The sequence below is a fragment of the Curcuma longa genome, chromosome 3, assembly GCF_044706935.1.
Source record: "Curcuma longa cultivar G26 ecotype Majalengka, Jawa Barat chromosome 3, ITB_CL_G26_1.1, whole genome shotgun sequence".
NCBI classification, from domain to species: Eukaryota; Viridiplantae; Streptophyta; class Magnoliopsida; order Zingiberales; family Zingiberaceae; genus Curcuma; species Curcuma longa.
The window spans coordinates 2,927,571-2,947,836 of NC_133863.1; the positions used below are offsets into that span (position 1 = coordinate 2,927,571).

Below are 20,266 nucleotides of genomic sequence, written 5' to 3' on the forward strand. Positions count from 1 at the left end.
CTCAGTGGCAATGGGTAACTTTTCTCTCTCGGAGATGCAGATCATTAAAGCGAGCAGGTGCGTCGCCTGCTCCCGTGGCAATTCTGTAGAACATTCTGCCCGCTTACGCCGATCATCTCGGCTTCGATCATGGTGGGAATTCATCGCTCGGGTGTCACTGTAGGATCCCTCGCTCGAAAGATCTTCTCGGTCCCGCCTCAGCGCCGATTCTTTGCCACCACGGTGTTGGCGGAGGTAGACTACTGGACGGTGTGGGCGAAGGAGACTGGTCCGTCGGCGGTAGCAGCAGCGGGGACTTGTAGGGAGAGGGAGACGAGGTGGAGGGTGTTGCATTGGGTGTTCCTGCCTCCTGGGGAGCCCCTGGGTGCAGAGGCGAGGGCACGCTACGCGCGTGGCGAAGCTCCTCGACGTACCGTATATCTCCATGGATTCACTTGTTGGCCAGGAGCTGGATCCTAATTCCTCCCTCTACAAAATGGTATCACTTGGTCTAATTAGTTTTTTAGGTCTGTTTTGCTCTAAATCTTCAGTTTTTTCACTCTTCGTTTTCAGTCTAGGAAGGAACGTGCGCTTTTGTTCAATTCTTGTTTCTTTTCTTCCCATTCATTTTCAAATGATCATATTTTGTCTTTAAACTTGAAAGACAAAGTTTATCGGATATCTGTCGAGTCTGTAGCGCCTATTTGCTGGTATTCTTGTTGTTGCCTTCATTTTCTTGTTCTTGAACCTAGGAAGATGTACCGATTGTAGCGGTCACGACTTGTTCCAGTGTCTGACTAATTGCCACTCAGGGTACTTTTAGCATCTTGTCTACATTTCTGCTCTAGGGTTTGTAAAATAGACTGAGCAGTTTCCCTGGTTTTTTCCTGCATTCGTATTGCTATTTCCTTATATCTGACTAAATGTTCCTAACATTCCTTCGAGGCCAGAATCTTTGATTTATTAACAAAACAAGGCAGCGACTCTGGAATTTGCTGATTAGAGTGTTCGAATGGAATATTTGGTTCCATTTTTTCAGTGTTTGAGATTTATGATCTTAATTATTCATTTTGATGTTCTGAAGCTCGTCAATGCTGTGAACGAGGGCAAACCAGTGCTCCAGGAGATTATATTTCGCTTACTATCAAAAAGACTCGAGGAGGGATACCTAAAATGTGATCCTGGATTCATTCTTGATGGAATCCCTTGAACAAGGTTGCAAGCTGTAAGTCAAAGTCGCTTTTCATCCTGCATTATCTTAAGTTTCTTTTTCTATCATCTTTGATTATGTCTCTCAATTTTTTGCCCTTTATGGGGTTATTATACATGGATGTACTAAAATACATCCATGTATAATTATGCTATAGATTAGTGTGAAAAGGTGAATTTATTTTTCTTATCTTATTTCTTTTGTTTTTATTTTGTAAACTTGAGTTGTCTGCACCATGTTTTTTTTTCAATATCAAATCGTGGAAGACTTGGCCAAAATGTTTCCCCCATTTTTAGTTATTATGTGTATATATATACACGGAATCTTCTAGATCGTTGTCAAACTATTTGTTGTCTCTGGTGAAGTTGTTATGATTACTAGTAGAACTTACGACTGACAATACATGTATCTCTTTGGTACTGTCTTGTAAATACTTTAAAGTGGCATTTGATGTTCTTTGGCAGGAGATCCTTGATCAAATAGCTGATATTGATCTGGTGGTGAACTTGCAATATTTTGATGACGGTTTTGTTAAAAAAAAAACTTTGCTACTGATATTAGTTCATGTTATGGGAAGTCATTTGATGCTAGCAAATCAGAGTCGACAAGCAAAAATTCATGCTTCTTCACCTGCAGATGTCATCCTCCACTTAAATCGTCATCTGCAGGAGATATGAATAATCACAGAATGGAGAAATATTATCCTGTCTACACTCAACAGGTATTTCCAAACTTATCTAGAGTGTTAAATAAGAGATAGTTCTCTCTCTTTGCCAACTATAAGTCAGAGTTCTGTGTCACTTTTAATTATTTATCTTGTGTGTATGTATGAATATGTGTTGATCTTTGGGGTAGAACTTTGCTATCATCTTTTTTTTATGCTATTTATTAGAATTTCCTTATTTCAGAAACAGCATGGAAGTGTGATATTTGGTTCCAATGGGACTTTTAGGTTTTGTTTCTCTTAGTCCTTAAGGAGAAGTCGGCAATTTGTTTGATATTCCCTTGAATTTCTTTTGAAGTCCAGAAAAAATAATTGGACTTTCATCAAAGATTCTGAGCTAGAGTGAATACTAATCTTGGAGATCGGTCCGGCCTCACCGGAAGAAAATACCCTACCGTGCATTAATAGTTGGGAATCAAATCATGGGTGCTTGGGAACTACTAGAGTGCCTCTACTGCTGCACCGTCTTGATGATGGTGCTATATTGTTCATTTTTCATGGAATTATCCCTTGTGCTTACTTCATCCGTTCTCTTTCATGACCAATAAAATTGATAATTTGTTCTCAAACTAATACCATTAAATTTTTGTGCAGCTAAATAGGTTTTATTTGATTAGTTAATGATTTTCTTTGATGTCATTGAACAAGTGCTTTGTAGAATACCAAAAAAATTATTTCTATGTCTCTACATTTGCATGTTAGACAAATACTTCATATTTTTTATTGCTAGACGGTGGTTCTTTTTTCTCTCCATAAAGGAATGAGTGGCTAGGAAGTTGCCACCAAGGGTGCTCCATGGCTCAAATTATTGAAAGCATATGAACCATGGATGACAATACAAGATTGTATCTCCTATCTAATAGTCGGTCGTCGTCATTCACAGTTATGGATATGGCAAACATTTCTTTTGACAGCCTTCCATGGTTGCATAACCTGTTCGGTAGATAATTTCTTTCAAAAACTTTTAGTAGTTGTTATTGTGATTGTGACTGTTTCAGAAACCGCCTATCATAACTTGTTTGATCCTTTGACTGAGATTAAGCCATGAGGCAAATTTGCTGATCTATGGCTATACCCCACATGTTGGGCCAGATTAGGTTCCCAATCCAGTATTTTCATTTGCAGACTTCAGAGTTACAGTGACAGATATTTTCTGCTAAATAAGTTTAATTTTTTTAAAAACCTGCTATTACTTCAACATATGAAGATAAACAAAAGATCCACTGCTTTTTAGCTCCTTTTTTCTAGTTTCCACATCTCTTCCTTCCTATTAGGGTAACCAAAATTCCAGAAACCCAAGAAACTTGAGTTTTTATCAGATAGTAACATTGAAAAATTGTTGTCCTTCTCTACTCATAAATATGCAGTTTTGTAGATACATGCATTGTTATGTTACCTTAGGAGAGGTAGTCTCTCCTGAGAAAGCCAGACTTTCTTATTTTCTCTTCTACCGTATGTTATTGTCTATACCTTTGTACTTCCTGCGGTTGTTACCAATTGAATATGTGAAGGAAACGAGATTCTTCGAGACTTCAAAATAAGTGATTAGTCTGTTTCTGTATCCCATGAGATTTCCTGTGCAATCGGTTGCTCTCAGAATGCTTTGATGTGGTCTCTTGTTTGTGTATGAAGCTGAAACAAATCTTGTGACCTGATTCAATCTGATGGCCATCTAACGCTGGCCCCCTGTGGTCACCCTGCACATTTATGCAGACGACAAACACTCGATATAGACAAAGCTATATGAGTTGATGTTAACACACGAAATGCAGCTTTAACAATGATTGCACCGATTCTGTCGTATTAGAAATCAAATTTTATGGTGTAAGGTGCAAACCACAGAGATTTATGTGTTCACTTCAAGATGGACACTCGTACTTAAATTAGATACAATTTAGCAAAGATAGTTCATGTACTCGAATTGATACAGTTTGATGATGATACAGGGTCAGTTAGTACAAATAAAAAAAAGAAAGACATTTCAATGCCTAATTTATCAATACACATTGATGGTTTACCTACTGGTTTATAAGCTGTTTCTTGCCCCAAATCATTACCGATTTCGATTGTTTTTTTCCCCTTTGTTTTCTTAGGTGCAAACAGAGAAGGGGAGGAAGCAAATTGTACAAACAGAACTAGAGATGTCAAATCAGGCACATCAATTATCGTACAATCTAAACCGTATCATGCCAGAGTCAGAGTGCGAGGCTAAGAAATGAGATGGACTCCGGATTCAAATTTCACTCAACCACATTACACTCGAAGAATTTTAAAATTTTATGACATTGAATCATAGATCCAACTTCGATTTCAATCGACGATTTCTAATAAATTGATCTTTAATTTTAACTGTTAAAAATAGTTATAGTTCACAGTTTGACATTATCCATTCATGATTTGACATAGTTTGTTACAGTTTAATATTATTATTTTTTAAAAAAATTAAAATTATAAATTTATAAAAAATAAAAATAAAAAAGAATTTATATTTACCCTTAGTGTATAGAAGAATTAAAGCTTATCCGAAGAATTGAAATTGAAAATGATGAGGATTTTAAAATTGAGAGATGTTAATAGAAGAAATAGTGTGAAAAATGATGATTAAATTATAATTATTGATAAAAAAATATTAAATAATTTTAATTGTTTAAAAAAATTCAACGATCGAAAGAAATTGTTTATTTTTTTCAATTATTAAGAATAATAATATAGTAAAAATTATTAATTAATTATTAATATATAAAAATGAATATTTGTAGTTTATTTGGTTAAGATACTCAACAGAGGAGATTTGGATTCAAGTTTCGTCTATATAATTTTTTTAAAATAAATTTTCATATAATAATTATAAAAACAATTTGAGTTGGCATCTTGTTGGACCGGTTACGATTTTGATTTGGCAATCAGGTCAATAGGTACTCGACTTGATGACTCAATTACGGGCTTGGGTCCAGTTCGGATCCGACTTGAGGTTGGGTCTATCATTAGGACCATCTACGTTCAGAATTTATCTGTGCTTCCTGATTTACTTCGATGCTCATTAGGAAATTTTCATGAGATTGGATCAGATATCAACAGCAGAAGATTCTTAATTCTTTTTTTATTTTTTAAATACTTCATTGCAAATTTATTAGTAATAACTCATCTAAACCAAAAAACCCTCTTAATGTGAAACTAAATTACAATGCCTAAATGACACTATAAGGTGTCCTAAAAAAATAATGCTACGCGACTCTCCATTCACAACTAAATTAAAATGTCACAAAATAACTGAATTACACTTATTTCTCTTCGTAATTAGCTAGGCTTAGAGATCCGGTCCCACGGAAAAAAAAAAACATGTTACCTAACTCATTATCATTTTTGATATTTGTCTTTTATCAACTTTAATGCATCCCATTTATTTGCTACTTTTTTTAGATCCATTGTATTTTATGAAATTGTTGTTTAACTTAATTAATTTCAACAAGCACGCTTAATTCAAACTTAAATAATCCTTAATTAAGATTTTTCACATTTTTTAAAAAAAAATTCCAATCAACTTGTTCCTGTTCACTTTATTTTGAGACTCACTAATTTCCTGTTGAATTTTTCCTCAGGTATATAATTGCTTCAAACTAACTGATACCCAGTGGGGTCCAATCTGTCAAACAAAAGCTGTGCATTTATTCCAAAGTCGATCAGGATCACTGGGCTCAAGTACACCACCCTCTCTTTTTCGATCCCATTCCAGTCCCTAATAAAAATAAAGAAGAAAAAGAAAAAAGAACAACAAGAAAAAGAGGGCTTATATATACATTATTATCTTAACCCCCATCCCCATGTATCAAGCCTAGTGACTTAAACAGCAGGATAAGACCAAGACATGGCATGAACAATATTTTTAGCTGAATCCAAGCACCTCCTGCTCCACTTTATTATGCTTTCTATGACCTACCTACCTTGATAAATTAATGGCTATATTTGCTGGCCCCTTCTTTGTTTAAGTCCATGTACAGATCTAAGCAGCAACAACAACAAGGAACCTTAAACTGGAAGACTTTGGGGGTTTTGCGAATCACGCGAGGTGGTATAAAGTGAAGGCCAAAACAAATAAAATTTTGATATCTTACTCTCCGTTGAAATCAGATCATGGAATGCACATGGACTGCTCTTATTTGGGGCAACTAAGAGTGCATGATGTCATCAGAATCTTTGGTCATTATTTATTTATTTTTGTAATTATCCAAGCCTCAAATACATAGATATTCCTTATCTTTATAGAAACTTAATTTTATTGTTCTAGTTTAACAGATTTTAGCACTAGAATTCATGTTCGAGAAGCTGTTTTTTTCAAAAGAAAAAGAAAAAAAAAAAAGAAAGGAAATTGTGTTAAATGAGGATAATATAATGTTTTTGTGAGGTGGAATGTTTAGGTGTACGAAGGTGACTTGACCAAGCAAACAAAATCTAAGGCTTCTCCATGGCACAACTGTGCATGCATCAAGCTCATGTGTTCTTTCTTTAGTATGTGGACCCTCTGCTATATATAATCACATAAATGTAGATTCTCTCTAACCAATACATACTATCTCCCAGATTTCCTCAATCCCATATCCAATCTTTTTCCCTTCTCTGGTTGGAATTTCCCGTTTCCAAGGTATGCTTGATAAAAGAGAAATCAGACTTCATATTTTTCCTTCTGATTCCTTGAATTTTTGCTGTTGTTGCTTGCTGATGTCTTTTCTCTTTTATCCTGTAGCTTGTTGAGATTATGAAGAGTCTGACTTGAAGTCTCACCTTTCTTTCAGTGATTTTTTTCTTTCAGTTTCTGATTTCGCTTGCTTATGCTAATAAACCAACACAACAAGGAGTTCAGCTTTCCTGTTTGCTATCTTGATCTTAAAATTTTAATCTTCATGGCCTTCCTTTTTGCAGTACGTTTTTTGTTCTCTTTTCATAACCTTTCTCTGTGTTGTTTTCATATCTGTTTTTTATTTCTGAAATGGACCAGCTTTACACTTCCACTTCCCAGTCAATCATATGAAGATTTTGTTCTCCTCATGTCCCATCTCTCTCAATATTAACAGGGCATCATGAATTTCTAGTGTTCGATAGGACCAGCACAAAATGGATGGAAGGGACGCATTCTCACTTCTTGGAAATGGAAAACAAGTGGATAATAGAGTGATGCAGAGCTTCCAGAGGAGCTTTGTGCAAGTGCAAAGCCTCTTGGACCAGAACAGGCTGCTCATCAATGAGATCAACCAAAACCATGAGTCGAAGATCCCCGAAAACCTCGGCCGCAATGTGGGATTGATCAGGGAGCTCAACAACAACATCCGCCGCGTGGTCGACGTTTACTCTGAACTCTCCCTCTCCTTCTCCAGGCCAATGGAGGCTTCCCCTGAAGGCAACTCACAAGGCAAGCTTGGCCCCAAGAGACTTAGGCCTGGTTAACAATCAGCAAGCTGTTTAATCATCATGCGATGCAGAAATCCTCTAATTATTGTTATTGTTTCTTCGGAGTGAACAAGTTTACATCTTGCTCATATGATGAATCAGTGTCCTCCTATTACTGAAGGGAGGAAAAAACAACTTTGGCTATTTTTTTTCGCCTTTTGCTTTTCTTACTACACACTTGCATGCAATCAAGACATGAGATGAGGAATCTTAGTTTAGAGTAGATGAGGAACCACAACTTCTGTGCTAGTTTATGGCAACTCTTTTGTTGTTTAGTTTAAGGGAAAAGTAAGAGGAGGTATCAGGAATAAAGCAGCAGATGGCTACTGGAGGAGACAGATCTAAGCAAAGTGGTGTCACAGAAGAAGACAAACAACATAAAGCTTCCTTTGGATGGTGGAAGGTGCAGCGGACCTTATCATCTCTATCTGGATTTATTTATTTATTATTTTTGTTTTCTAGTACTGTGTGAAGGAACTAACTCGAGGAGACTGATTTCTGACTTCCATTGGTAGCTCTTTCAATGCCGATTGCTTTTCTACCTTTTCCAACCACTTTACTATTTCAGTATCCATAGAAATGAATGAATATCACTAACGCGAATCTAAATTTGATTTCTCATTTAGGCCAGTTGTTATGGTGAAACATCCCTTCTTGTGTTATAATTGAAAATTAATGCTTATAGCGACATACTATGATAGATTATGATTTAAACATAGTGTCTAGGTCTTGATGAGGATGCCAACTCGTGGAACATCTCAATTGAGTGAGGATCATTTAATTTAAACATTTTGAAACAATGGTTAATCATATGGAATTAGCAAGCTTTGTGCAAATGTTGAGATATGAAAAATGGTACTTAATGAGTTAGAATTTTTCTACATAGTCAATTTCTACAGAATAATCTCACTCCTTTTGGATTGAGAAAAGGGATAATTATTCTAGGTCTGACCATCTCCAAGTGCGTACATCCATAGACGTACCTAAAATTCCATGAGATCCTCTTCTTCTTCTTCAATTCTTTTCTTTAATAATCAACTTTAAAGGGAATCTTTGAGTTCCTTCAGCAGCAAAAAGGCATTTCCCCCATTCAGTTCCACATAGCTACCGAAGAAATCAGCTAAACCACCAGAAATAAAGTTGGCAGTAGAAGAATCTCTTTATCTATATTTATGCATTGAGCTTTTCGGCAACAAGATTAAGTAGATGGGGGTATTGTAAGAATCACACTATCGTTAGCTTCCTGTCAATTTGATGCACTATCCGGATCATGAAGTTACGTCTTGATGGAATCATGTCAATCGCCCTAGCTCACTCATTAAGACATGCATGAAGTAGACAAAATCAATTTCTTTATTCCTCTCTTTTTCCTAAGGCAGAGAATTCCTGTATATTTTTTATGTATGAGGTATAGTTTTAAAGAAATGATAGACTCTAGTATTGTGTATGATCAAGCGTACAGCAGCAGCTGTTGTCACAATCGACAGAAGCGAAAACAAAATGATGTTGCTCCAATGCCATGCCTTCTCTTCTATTTTAGCAGATTTTGCTCTAACCTGCCACATGAATACTCCTTTAGAATGTCTCTTCAAAAAACACAAGAAAGGAGTAGCTAACAATAATCTGATCTACGTACCTTGAGGGAAACCATGCTAGCAAACACGAAAGTAAGCGGGAAAGCGTAAAAGAGCCGAAGACGTTGACAAAGTCTCCCATGAATGGAAACAAAGAAGTGGCAAATGTGTTTAGCCCAAAGATTAATGCTCGCTGATAGAATCGCAGTTGGAGGTTGGTTCTGGAGAACATCGATCCCTTCATCTAGTTTTTGAAACTTGGTGTCAAGAGCCTAATGAATTGGTGCACAGAACATCTGAAATCGTGGACAGGAAACCAGATATATGCATGAGCAATGACTAAATTTCAACTATTTCACAGGTCACGCATCATAAATATACACCACCGTATTAACGTTATAATAATATATATAATTCTACATAAAACTTAATGAAGGAAATTGCAATTTTGATCGTCAATAGTTGAGACAGATATATAATTGGAGAAAGTACCGAAGGTGTAGTTGGCCCATGAGATCCCTGTATCTGGTCGTGATCAAATGCAGTTTCTCGATTTACCTTCTCACAAATGCGTGGGATCGATCGTGTGGGGCCGATTCCACCTTTTTACAGAAGAAAAAGTACCGAAGGTGTAGCCAGTAATTAGGTCAATGACGTGGCATCCAGCAAGGAGCCAGTTAGCGTAGTAGGTAAAGGATGCAACAACAACGGGGCGGGACGGGACATGTCATCACCCATGCCGATCCCAGTGGCACCAGCATTAGGTTGGAGAAGCTCAATACGTAGGCGCAGTTGAATGACGTCGGCACGTCGCCAGCATCACCCCCACCTGTTGCCGCGAGTCTGCAATGCGTAATTATCAACTAATCCATCAGTAATGATTAATTAAGGTTGTTAGGTTGACAGCGTTATTTTGGTTTGTGCAAAAACTCTTGCGTGCATGAAGACAAGAAGGGCAGATCCATGCCCACCTTTATCATCAACATCGGCAGTTGGTACAAACTATGCTTCATGCAACCATGATCAAGCTAAGGATGGAACGAATCCTTAGTTTGATTAAGAGCTCGAAGTTTGTGAACAGTTGATTGTTTTTTTTTCATTTTTTTAAATGTTCCAATCAAATACCATGGAGGGTCAAAATCACCTATCAATGAATGATCTGATGTGCACATTCTCTTGAGATCGTCAATGAAGAGGATGACAGAACCTAAAATGCATTTTAATTAACAAAGAATTAGATTGGTACCAAAGAACCTCGACAGATTACCGTGATGCTCAAGTTAGGATTGCTTGAGGTATGAAAAATAAAACAGGAAAAAGAAGTAAACGAGAGCCTGATGAAGCCGAAAAAAGAGTGTGTAAGCGTAGAATTCGACTCATTTGTACGTACCTTCTCTAGAGTTTAATTTATATATCTGCTAGAAGAGCATCTCCATATTAATGTCAATGAAGGGACCAGATCTAATAGTCATTAGCTATTTCTTTATTTGTTATACGCCACGTGTTTAAAGGAGGGTATATAAGAGATCAGATCTGACAACCACATAATCCCTTCTCCATTCACTCGGTGCTACGTGTTCGGAATATTTATAGTTGTTGTCAATGGGTCGACGTAGGGTGTGGGTTTATCTGTGGATGAGGAATAAAGTCGATGTGGAGTGGCTAGAAAGATAGATGAAGTTGACAACTGAAGAGACAAAGAGGATGTCAGCGTACTAAGGCTGAAGCAGAGATGATGTCGGGATCTGAGATTAATATCGAGATGTCTTATCCGAGTTATTGAGATCGAGATATCTTGGTCGAGTTGTCGAGGTTGGGATATCTTGACCAAGTTGTTAAGATCGAGATGTCTTAACCGAGTTATTAAGGTCGAGATGTCTTGACCGAGTTGCTAAGGTCGAGATGTCTTGATCGAGTTGTAGAGGCTGCGAGATCATAGTTGAGTTGTTGAGGCTGAGATGTCTTGGAAGAGTTGTTGACATCGAGATGTCTTAATCGAGTCACCGAGATCAAGATGTCTTCGTCGAGTTGTCAAGAATGAGATGTCTTGGCCAAGTTGCCAAGGTCGAGATGTCTTGATCCAGTTGTCAAGATCGAGATGTCTTAGTCGAGTTGTCGAGTCCGAGATGTCTTGGCCGAGTTGTCGAGTTCGAGATTTCTTGGCCAAGTTGCCGAGTTCGAGATGTCTTGGCCGAGTTGCCGAGATCGAGATGTCTTGGTCGAATTATCAAGGCTAGAACATCACTACAAAAACACAGACTATTCGCAACAAAATTTTACGATAAAAATATTTCATCGCAAATTTGGGACAAAATTTGTGACGAATCAATGATTCATCGCAAATTTGCAACGAAATTTATGACGAATATATTTTAGTTGTAGAAGTTGCGATGGAAAATTTTTCGTTGCCAAAATTATCGCAAAATTACAAGTCGTCGCAAAAATCATCGCCAAATTGGCGACGAATCGGACGTTCGTCGCCAAAAGTTTGCTATGAATCCTCTATTCGTTGCCAATTTAGCGACAAATCGGGCATTCGTCGCCAATCGTGGTTTCGTCGCCAAATTTGATGACGAAAATTATTTTCATCGCCAAATTTGACGACGAAAATTATTTTTGTCGCTATACTGGCAATGAATAAATAGTTTTTTGTCGTAGAATTTTGTGATGAGCTATTACCAACGAAAAAATTTTAATCGTAAATTTGTCGTAAAATATTTTTGTCACAAAATAATTGTATTTTTGTAGTGCATCTTGGTTGAGTTATCGAGACTGAAATGTCTTAGTCGAATTACCGAGGTCGATATGTGACATCGGGCGGGATAACAATTATTCTGTGAGCAATATTGATTCCATTGATTGACTACGAACTTAAAAATCAATCTTTTAAAATCTGTTGATTCAGAAGAATAACAAGAGATAGAAAAATAAATGACACTATTGAAAAATATTATTAAATCAAAAAATTTTCTTATAAGAACTCTAATCTTATTTAAATAGCTTAAGAAAAAAGAAAAACATAAAACATAAAAAAGATAAAAAAGATAAAATCTAAACTCACGAAAGAAAAAAATAATAAAACTAAAAAGATAAAATCTAACCTAATTTTTAGAAAAGAAAATTAATCCTAAAAATTTTAAACAAATAAAAGATTAAATTTAAAGTTTTGATAATCCAATTCGAGTGGATCATAGTATTGCAATCCAACCATATCAACTATGTTAGGAGGCCATGAGTTGGTCATCTTCCTTGTCGATAGTCTCAATCGTCTTTCTTCAAGGTCCAAAAGGAAGGCTGATAGCCTCAATTTCTTTTTGTCACAGTCGGAGGGAAATATAAATGTATCGGAGGACAAATTAATTGTGTTGTTAGATGCTCTTGCATTAGACACCTCGGGTTAAAAAGAACTCATCGTCGAGTTCAGGGTGGTGTCTTCAAGATTAAAAATTCTTAAGTGATGATGAATCAAAAGTCATCTCGTAAGTGGTAGAATGGGAGGAAGATCCTCTTATATTAACTCAGTCATATCTTTAAGCGGTTATTGTACTTCTAATGAAAACTATACTGTAACCTTAGATAATATCTGCCATCTAGAATTTCATGAATAACCAAAATCTCACAATCATCACCATAAAATACCTAATTATATACTGGCTCACCAGTTACTCGGTCTCATCTTTGTCATGCTGAATAGATTGGGATGTCGAGTCAATGTAAGGCAAGACAATGGAGATTAGGACGATCAGATCTTTAATAAACGAGATTACTTATTCCCGTCAGACAAAGTGAATTTTTGATCTTCGATCGACACTTCATCTAAGTCTCTCCTCTTCGTTAGCATCGTCATAAACTGGAACACCAAATATTTTGATATTGTCGCCATCTCCGTCGCCTCCTGTGTTCGAACAATCTAGAGAGTAGGATTGGTCATACTCGATACTGTCAAGGTTCGTATTTTCATGGTTGTCTTTGCTACTGTATGAGGAAGGGGGTGTAGAGGCGCTACAAAGTTGGCATTCTCTCGAGTTGTTGTAGATGGCGGGGCGATATTGATCTCGAATCTCTCAAAATCAAACTTGTACATCGACATCTCTCCTCGATTGGAATAATAATTTTTCAAAAGAGAAATAAAGGAACTTACAACCTTTATGATCTTGCGTCACTAGACTCTAGAATAACTTTGTAGCTTGTCTCTGTAGATCTTGAAGTATCTCGTCATGAGTGCTACGTACGATTATGGTTTGATACTTCCTCAGCCGGAACCTATCTATCATGATTATAACGACCATCCATGTGATCTAAGAGCTCTGATACCAACTAACGTCGAATATGATAGCGATTATCTTGCGAGCAATATTGATTTCATTAATTGACTACGAATGTCAAAAATTAATTTTTTAAAACTTGTTGATTCGGAAGAATAATAAGAGATAGAGAAATAAATGACACTGTCAAAAAATATTATTAAACCAAGATATCATAGCCTCTCGACGACTCAACCAAGACATCTTAACCCTGATAACTCGGTCTCGTCTTCTCTTCTAAGAACTTTAACTCTGTTTAAATAGTCTAAGAAATAAAAAAAAAGTTAAACCAAAAATAAAATAAAATAATTTAAAAGATAAAATCTAAATCCACGTTTAGAAAGAAAAAATAATAAAACTAAAAAGATAAAATCTAAACTAATTTTAAAAAAATAAATTAAAAATTTTAAACAAATAAAAATCAAATCTAGATTTTTGACGATTCAATTCAAGTAAATCATAGTGTTACAATCCAACCGTGTCAACCGCATCAGAAAGCCACAAATTGATCATCTTCCTTATCGCTAGTCTCGATCGTACTTCTTCAAAGCCTAAAAAGAAGAATAGTAGCCTCAATTTTTTTTCATCACAGCTCGAAAAGGGGAATAAGCTGTATCAGAAAACATAAACTAATTGTGTTGTTGAATGCTCTACATCAAGATATCTTAATTGAATTGTCAAGGCCGAGATGTCTTGGCCGAGTTGTCGAGGCTAAAATGTCTTGACCGAGTTGTCTAGGCCAGGATATTTTGACTGAGATATCTTGGCATGAGTGTGCTGAGTAAGTTCAAGTAAACTCGAATCCCTTATAAGCAGAGTTAGATTTTTTTCAGGGATCCATCTTGACTTTAACTGATAGTTCACTCACATGAGATATGTGGGAGCTGTAGATTCCTACCACATTAGAAGGGAAAAAACACAAAAGGGAAGAGAAATAGAAGTAATTGCTTTTTACTAAGTGAGATGTAATCAAAAGAACGAGAGGAAAAGATGATGAATAAGAGGTATGATGACCTTTATCAACAGTATGAGCTGAAGTGATGACACGCCGCTGGTCCTGGCTTTGTTCAGGAACTTGGCCTGACTCCAGACTGAGTGCTTCTATTCCACTACTCCTCGCCTTCAACTCTATTCCTCCTTCACCTCCTTCCATGCATCTTCGGTTTCTGATCTTTCTTCTCTTTGTCTCTCTCCCTCTTGCTGGTGCATGTAAATAGGCAAAGGTCGTTTGGCATCCCGACTTGCTCACATGTTTTAATCTTTGAAATTCTGTGGAAATTCTCTCAGGTTTAAGTAGAGTTTACTGAATGAACCAGAGGTGTGAGCATGGCACGATCTGCCAATTAACTGCAAGAGCTACTAAATCATTGGGTAGGTTTGAATATCTGGAGTTCGCCAACTCTGTTTTAAAACACAGGATCTTGATAAATCCATCAAGATCAAGGGCATAATTTTCCTGGTGGATATTTTTACTCCTTTATCTAGATTCAGCTTTGTTGTTGTTTATGATTTTACGAGGTACAGCTGGCTTATTCTTTTGGCAGGCTTGGGGCTTCTTCAAGGAGTCTTATCTCCAGAAATTGTCTGCTGGTCGTGGACAACATGAGCCAGGCTTCAGCCGTGATCTTGGCACATGAGCACAGACAGGTGCGGCTATGATTTGGCAAACATGTAATGAACGAATGTAACAGGACAAAGAGTAATTTGTATCGTTGATGTTGCCTACTTCGTCTTGATTTATGACTTGCAACAACTTGATGAAAATGTTAAATCACCCTGCATCACATTAGAGAATTGCATGCTGATAGATAAAAACAAGGAACAATAACAAGAAAGCGGGCTCTTCATATAATGCATCGTAATTACAATTCTAACCGTGGTCCTCAGTTAATATGTTGAATCTTTACAGTGTATTTAGTTTAAGTTATTATATATAATTTTAGCATTGTGATTACCTGATAATCACATAACTAAGATTATGAGATATAAAATATAATTTACTTGAGGACTCCCAGGTCCTTGATTTGAAACTCCTTTGCGAGATTCTTCTTTAGAACTGCTAATTCTGTTTCATCATCACCAGTTAAGATAATATCATCAACATAAACAATCAAGATGGCTACTTTACCCTTTTCTGAGTGTTTATAAAATATTGTATGATCTGCTTGACTCTGCAAGAAGCCATAACTGATAACAGTCTTTCCAAAGCGTTCAAACCACGCTCTTGGTGACTGTTTGAGTCCATATAATGCCTTGTTTAATTTGCACACCTTTTTACTGTCAAGTCCTTTTTCAAATCCTGGCGGTAGGCTCATAAACACCTCTTCTTCGAGATCACCATTGAGAAATGCATTTCTAACATCAAGTTGATGTAGAGGCCAATCTGAATTTACTGCAAGGGATAACAGGATTCTGATAGAGTTTATCTTAGCAACTGGAGCAAACGTCTCTTGATAGTCAATCCCATACGTCTGAGTGAAGCCTTTAGCCACTAGTCTCGCCTTGTATCTTTCAATGCTTCCATCAGCTTTACATTTTATTGTAAATACCCATTTACACCCAACTGGTTTCTTGCCCTTGGGTAGATCAAGTATCTCCCAAGTACCACTTCTCCGTAAGGCATTCATCTCTTCCATAACTGCTAATTTCCAACTTGGATCATCCAAAGCCTCCTGTATATTCCTTGGAACAAACAAGTGTGAAATCCTAGAGATGAAAGCTTTATGATTTTTTGACAGTCTTTGATAGGAAAGATAATTTGCAATAGGATGATTGGTGCAGTTTCGGGCACCTTTCCTAATTGCTATAGGAACATCAAGATCAGAAATAGTAGGTGAAGAATCAGACACAATGGGAGAAATTGAAGTTGGATTAGGGATAGAGTTACCTGGAATTTCGGTGCCAGAGCTTGGGTTTTCAGACTGATGTTGTGCAGGATTGACATTCGAGTCTTTATCCCTTAGATGAAATCTCTTCCTAGTATAAACCTGAAGCTCAGAACTCAGATCGCGGTGATCAGTGTGTAGTATTTCTCCCCCTGATCGAGAGTCTCCAATACTAGGCACTAGAGGTAAGTGACTATTTTCTGGAAAACTAATATTAGGAAGTGGGATAGAAATTTCCCAAAAATTATCTTTTCTTTCACTTGTCTCCCCCTGAAGAGAATTTTTGATAAAATAGGGGTGTGTTTCCAAAAAAGACACATCCATGCTCATAAAGAATTTTTTTGTTTGAGGATCGAAACACTTGTACCCCTTTTTATTTGACGAATATCCCAAAAATACACATTTTATAGCACGTGGTTCAAGTTTTGAACGAAATTGACACGGAACATGAACATAGACAGTGCACCCAAAAACTTTGACAGGTAAATCAGAAAACAGTCTTATTTTAGGAAAACATTTTTTAAGACAATCAAGAGGTGTTTTGTATTCCAACACCTTAGTAGGCATCCTATTTATCAAATAAGAGACTGTCAAAATTGCTTCACCCCACAAATATTTAGGAACATGCATATAAAACATTATGGCACGTGCTACTTCAAGTAAATGTTTATTTTTTCGTTCTGCAATGCCATTTTGTTGAGGGGTATCCCGACAAGTAGATTGATGAAAAATGCCTTTTTCTTTCAAAAAATCACCCAAGTGCTCATTAAAATATTCTGTTCCATTGTCAGAATGTAAAATACAAATTTTGGTTTGAAATTGATTTTCAATTAGAGTGTAAAAATTTTTAAACAAATTTCTCACGTCAGATTTTTTATCCATCAGATAAATCCAACATAAACGTGTATGGTCGTCAATAAATGTTACAAACCATTTTTTTCCAGAAAGAGTAGTAATTTTAGATGGACCCCAAACATCACTATGAATTAAATAAAAAGGTTTGGAGGGCTGATAACTCTTTGGTAAATATGTTGCACGATGAAATTTTGCAAAAAAACAAGTTTCACAATATAAAGAAGAGCAATCAATACCTTTAAATAACTCTGGAAATAATTTTTTTAGATAGAGAAAACTAGGATGTCCAAGCCTATAGTGCCATAGCATTATTTTCTCTCGAACTGAGTTTGAACTGATACTATTAAAAACCTGAGCCTTTTTAGTACTAACAGGTATTTCATCCAAGTAGTAAAGACCTTCAATCATCCTAGCACGCCCAATCATCATCCCCGAGTTCTGGTCCTGAAATTCACAGTGTGATTCAAGAAATATAATACGACAATTAGAATCTTTAGATAATTTACTCACAGATAAAAGATTGCAGGCTAATTTAGGAACATGAAGAACAGAATTGAGATTAATTTTCTCGGTCAGTTTAATGTGTCCTTTTCCTACAATAGGCGAAAAACTACCGTCGGCAATTCTAATTTTCTCACTTCCAGAACAAGGAGAATAAGTATTGAATAAGTGAGAGCAACTAGACATGTGATCTGAGGCTCCAGAATCTATGATCCATGGAGAAGAGTTTAAGCAAGAGAGAGCTTTAGGATTGCTACCTGTTTGTGCCAAGGAAACACTAGGAATACCAGATGAGAAGTTGGATTTTATCAGCTTTAAGAGTTGATCAAGTTGCTCTTTGTTGAAGGAGCCTGAGTTGGCTTCATTAGCCATAGGAAGTCCGCGATTCTTTTCTCCTGGCTTGCTGTTTTTCCAGTTGGCAGGTTTGCCATGAATTTTCCAACATGTCTCACGTGTATGGCGAGGCTTGTTGCAGAAATCGCACCAAACCCGTGGCTTATCATCGGATCTGCGCTGGTAATTTGCAGCCTTGGAGGTAGCATCAGTAAATAAGGCCGAAGTTTCAATTGACTCACCGATACTCTTTTTTCCCAGCATAACACTCCTTCGGCTTTCTTCTCTTCTGACTTCGGCAAACACTTCACCAATGGATGGGAGAGGGGGTCTCCCAATGATCCTTCCTCGTACTTCATCAAACTCGATGTTGAGACCGGCAAGAAATTTGTAAATACGGTCGTCTTCCATGGTTTTCTTGTGGTGGTTGCAATCATCAACAGATTTCCATTCGTATGTGCTAAAGAGATCAAGATCTTGCCACAATCTTTTCAACGAATTGAAGTATTTTGTGACTGAATCCTCTCCTTGACGAATTTCTCCCAACTTTAAAGTCAATTCAAAGACTTGAGATTGGTTACCCAGGTCAGAATACATCTGACTAACATTATCCCACAGCTCTTTTGCAGTAGGATAGCACATGTAATTGGTACTTATATCCTCCTCCATGGAGTTGACTAGCCATGTCATAACCATGGAGTTTTCAGCATCCCATACGGCATGCAGCGGATCATTAACTGCAGGAGCCTTCTTGTCACCAGTGATATAGCCGATTTTTCCTTGCCCACGGATATACATTCGGACGGATTGCGACCACCGGAGAAAATTATCCCCATTCAAGCGAATAGTGGTGATTTGGACTGAATGAGGGTTGGAAAGGTGTCGTAGGGTTTCAGAAGGTGTTACCGTGGTAGTGGCAGGGATTGTAGTGGCTTTGGACGTGACTTCTGACATGGCTACTCTGCTCTGATACCAACTTAGAAAATATGGAAAAAATAATTATTTCTTCACACAAAAGAATAGGTACATGGTTCTTGTTTTATAGAGAGATACAATAGAGAAAAAGGAAAACTAATGAAGACGGAAACTAATTAAAGCTAATTAAAGATTTCTATTTACAGAATGATTCTGTAATTATGACTCAATCAAGGAATTAATGGTAAATGATTCTGTAATCAATCAATGATTCTGTAATCAATTAATGATTAGTTTCCAACATAAACCATATACCCTTGTCATCGGCCGATATGGAATGGATAATGGGTAGGACGCTCAGGCAACTCTTTCACCATCATGAATGGCAAGCTTAATTACTATTTTAGTTTTTGTATTTGGCATATTTTCTTTTGTTTTGTGCCCACAAATTATTGACACCCAGCAAAAGGATGGTGTTTCAAAATGAAGTGGAGGGTTGAAATATTTTCCATCTTGATTGTTAAAAATTGTACTCTGAATTAGGTACCAGAACCAGTGCAAAACAAGGGTTGCCCCCATCAATCTTCACCTGAAACATTAGTATTAGATAAGAGCACTTTGGAAGGTGTTATTGTTTCCTTGCGTCTTCTCTTTCTTCCTGTGTTGTGGGTAGGCAGTTGCTCCACCGCCAGTCCAGAGAGAGGGTGGGAAGTTCAAAATGAAAAAAAAAAAAGAGTGATGAAATAATATTAATATAATCAAATTTTGCTATTAATCCGGGATTTTTTTTATTGTTTTTCAATATTATAATTTCTGACTCCACTAACCTATGATCGCCAACAGGGTAGCAATAAGGTTGTTGTTGTTTATGATTTTACGAGGTAGAGCTGGCTTATTCTTTTGGCTGGCTTGGGCCTTCTTCAGGGAGTCTTATCTCCAGACAACCTGAGCCAGGCCTCTGCCGTGATCTTGGCACGTGAGCACAGGCAGGTGCGGCTATGATTTGGCAAACATGTAATGAACGAATGTACCAGGACAAAGAGTAATTTGTTTCGTTGATGTTGCCTACTTCGTCTTGATTTATGACTTGCAACAACTTGATGAACATTAGAGAATTGCATGCTGATAGATAAAAAACAAGGAGCAATAACAAGAAAGTTAGACTCTTCTACAACTTAATCAAATTATAGAGTCTTCTTTTCTAGCAACTATTATGGAAATTTAATTAGTTACAGTGGATTGATAAATAATCCAATAAACAGAGTTAACATATAGATTATTTGAAGTAGCAAAATATTCAGGTAATAAGTATATATCAGCCTTGCAATAGAGATGAGGAGATTCAATCGTATGGGAAGAAAAAATTGATTAAGATGACGAGCAGTTTGAATCTAGAAAATGCACAAGAGACAAACCTTCAGTTTATATGACAGAAATCATTTTGGAGCTTTGATATTTCACTTAATTTCCCTACTTTCGACAGTAATTGACTATTCGATGACTTTCCAAAGAATCATAGAACTTAATTTATAAGGGCCTCAACA

The 20,266-nt window shown here is 36.8% G+C and overlaps 2 protein-coding genes, 1 long non-coding RNA gene and 1 pseudogene across 3 annotated transcripts; 3 read left to right on the forward strand and 1 right to left on the reverse strand.

Annotated features, from left to right (window-relative positions):
- Window positions 1–52: 52 nt before the first annotated feature.
- On the forward strand, window positions 53–4,132 carry LOC141823029 (putative adenylate kinase 7, mitochondrial; annotated as a pseudogene).
- A 2,235-nt stretch (window positions 4,133–6,367) lies between these two features.
- Window positions 6,368–7,018, forward strand: LOC141824751 (uncharacterized). The gene is made up of 3 exons (XR_012601455.1): window positions 6,368–6,419; window positions 6,492–6,552; window positions 7,001–7,018. It is a non-coding gene; the product is annotated as an uncharacterized LOC141824751 (long non-coding RNA).
- Window positions 7,019–7,022: 4 nt separating this feature from the next.
- Window positions 7,023–7,352, forward strand: LOC141823031 (protein ELF4-LIKE 3-like). Its single transcript, XM_074710308.1, has one exon. The coding sequence runs from the start codon at window positions 7,023–7,025 to the stop codon at window positions 7,350–7,352; it is 330 nt and encodes a 109-aa protein (XP_074566409.1).
- Window positions 7,353–8,708: 1,356 nt separating this feature from the next.
- Window positions 8,709–18,761, reverse strand: LOC141823032 (uncharacterized). Its single transcript, XM_074710310.1, has 7 exons — window positions 17,484–18,761; window positions 17,325–17,417; window positions 15,235–16,388; window positions 9,664–9,772; window positions 8,992–9,201; window positions 8,816–8,911; window positions 8,709–8,741 (listed from the first exon to the last, which is right to left on the reverse strand). The coding sequence occupies exons 1-7, from the start codon at window positions 18,759–18,761 to the stop codon at window positions 8,709–8,711; spliced, it is 2,973 nt and encodes a 990-aa protein (XP_074566411.1).
- Window positions 18,762–20,266: the final 1,505 nt, after the last annotated feature.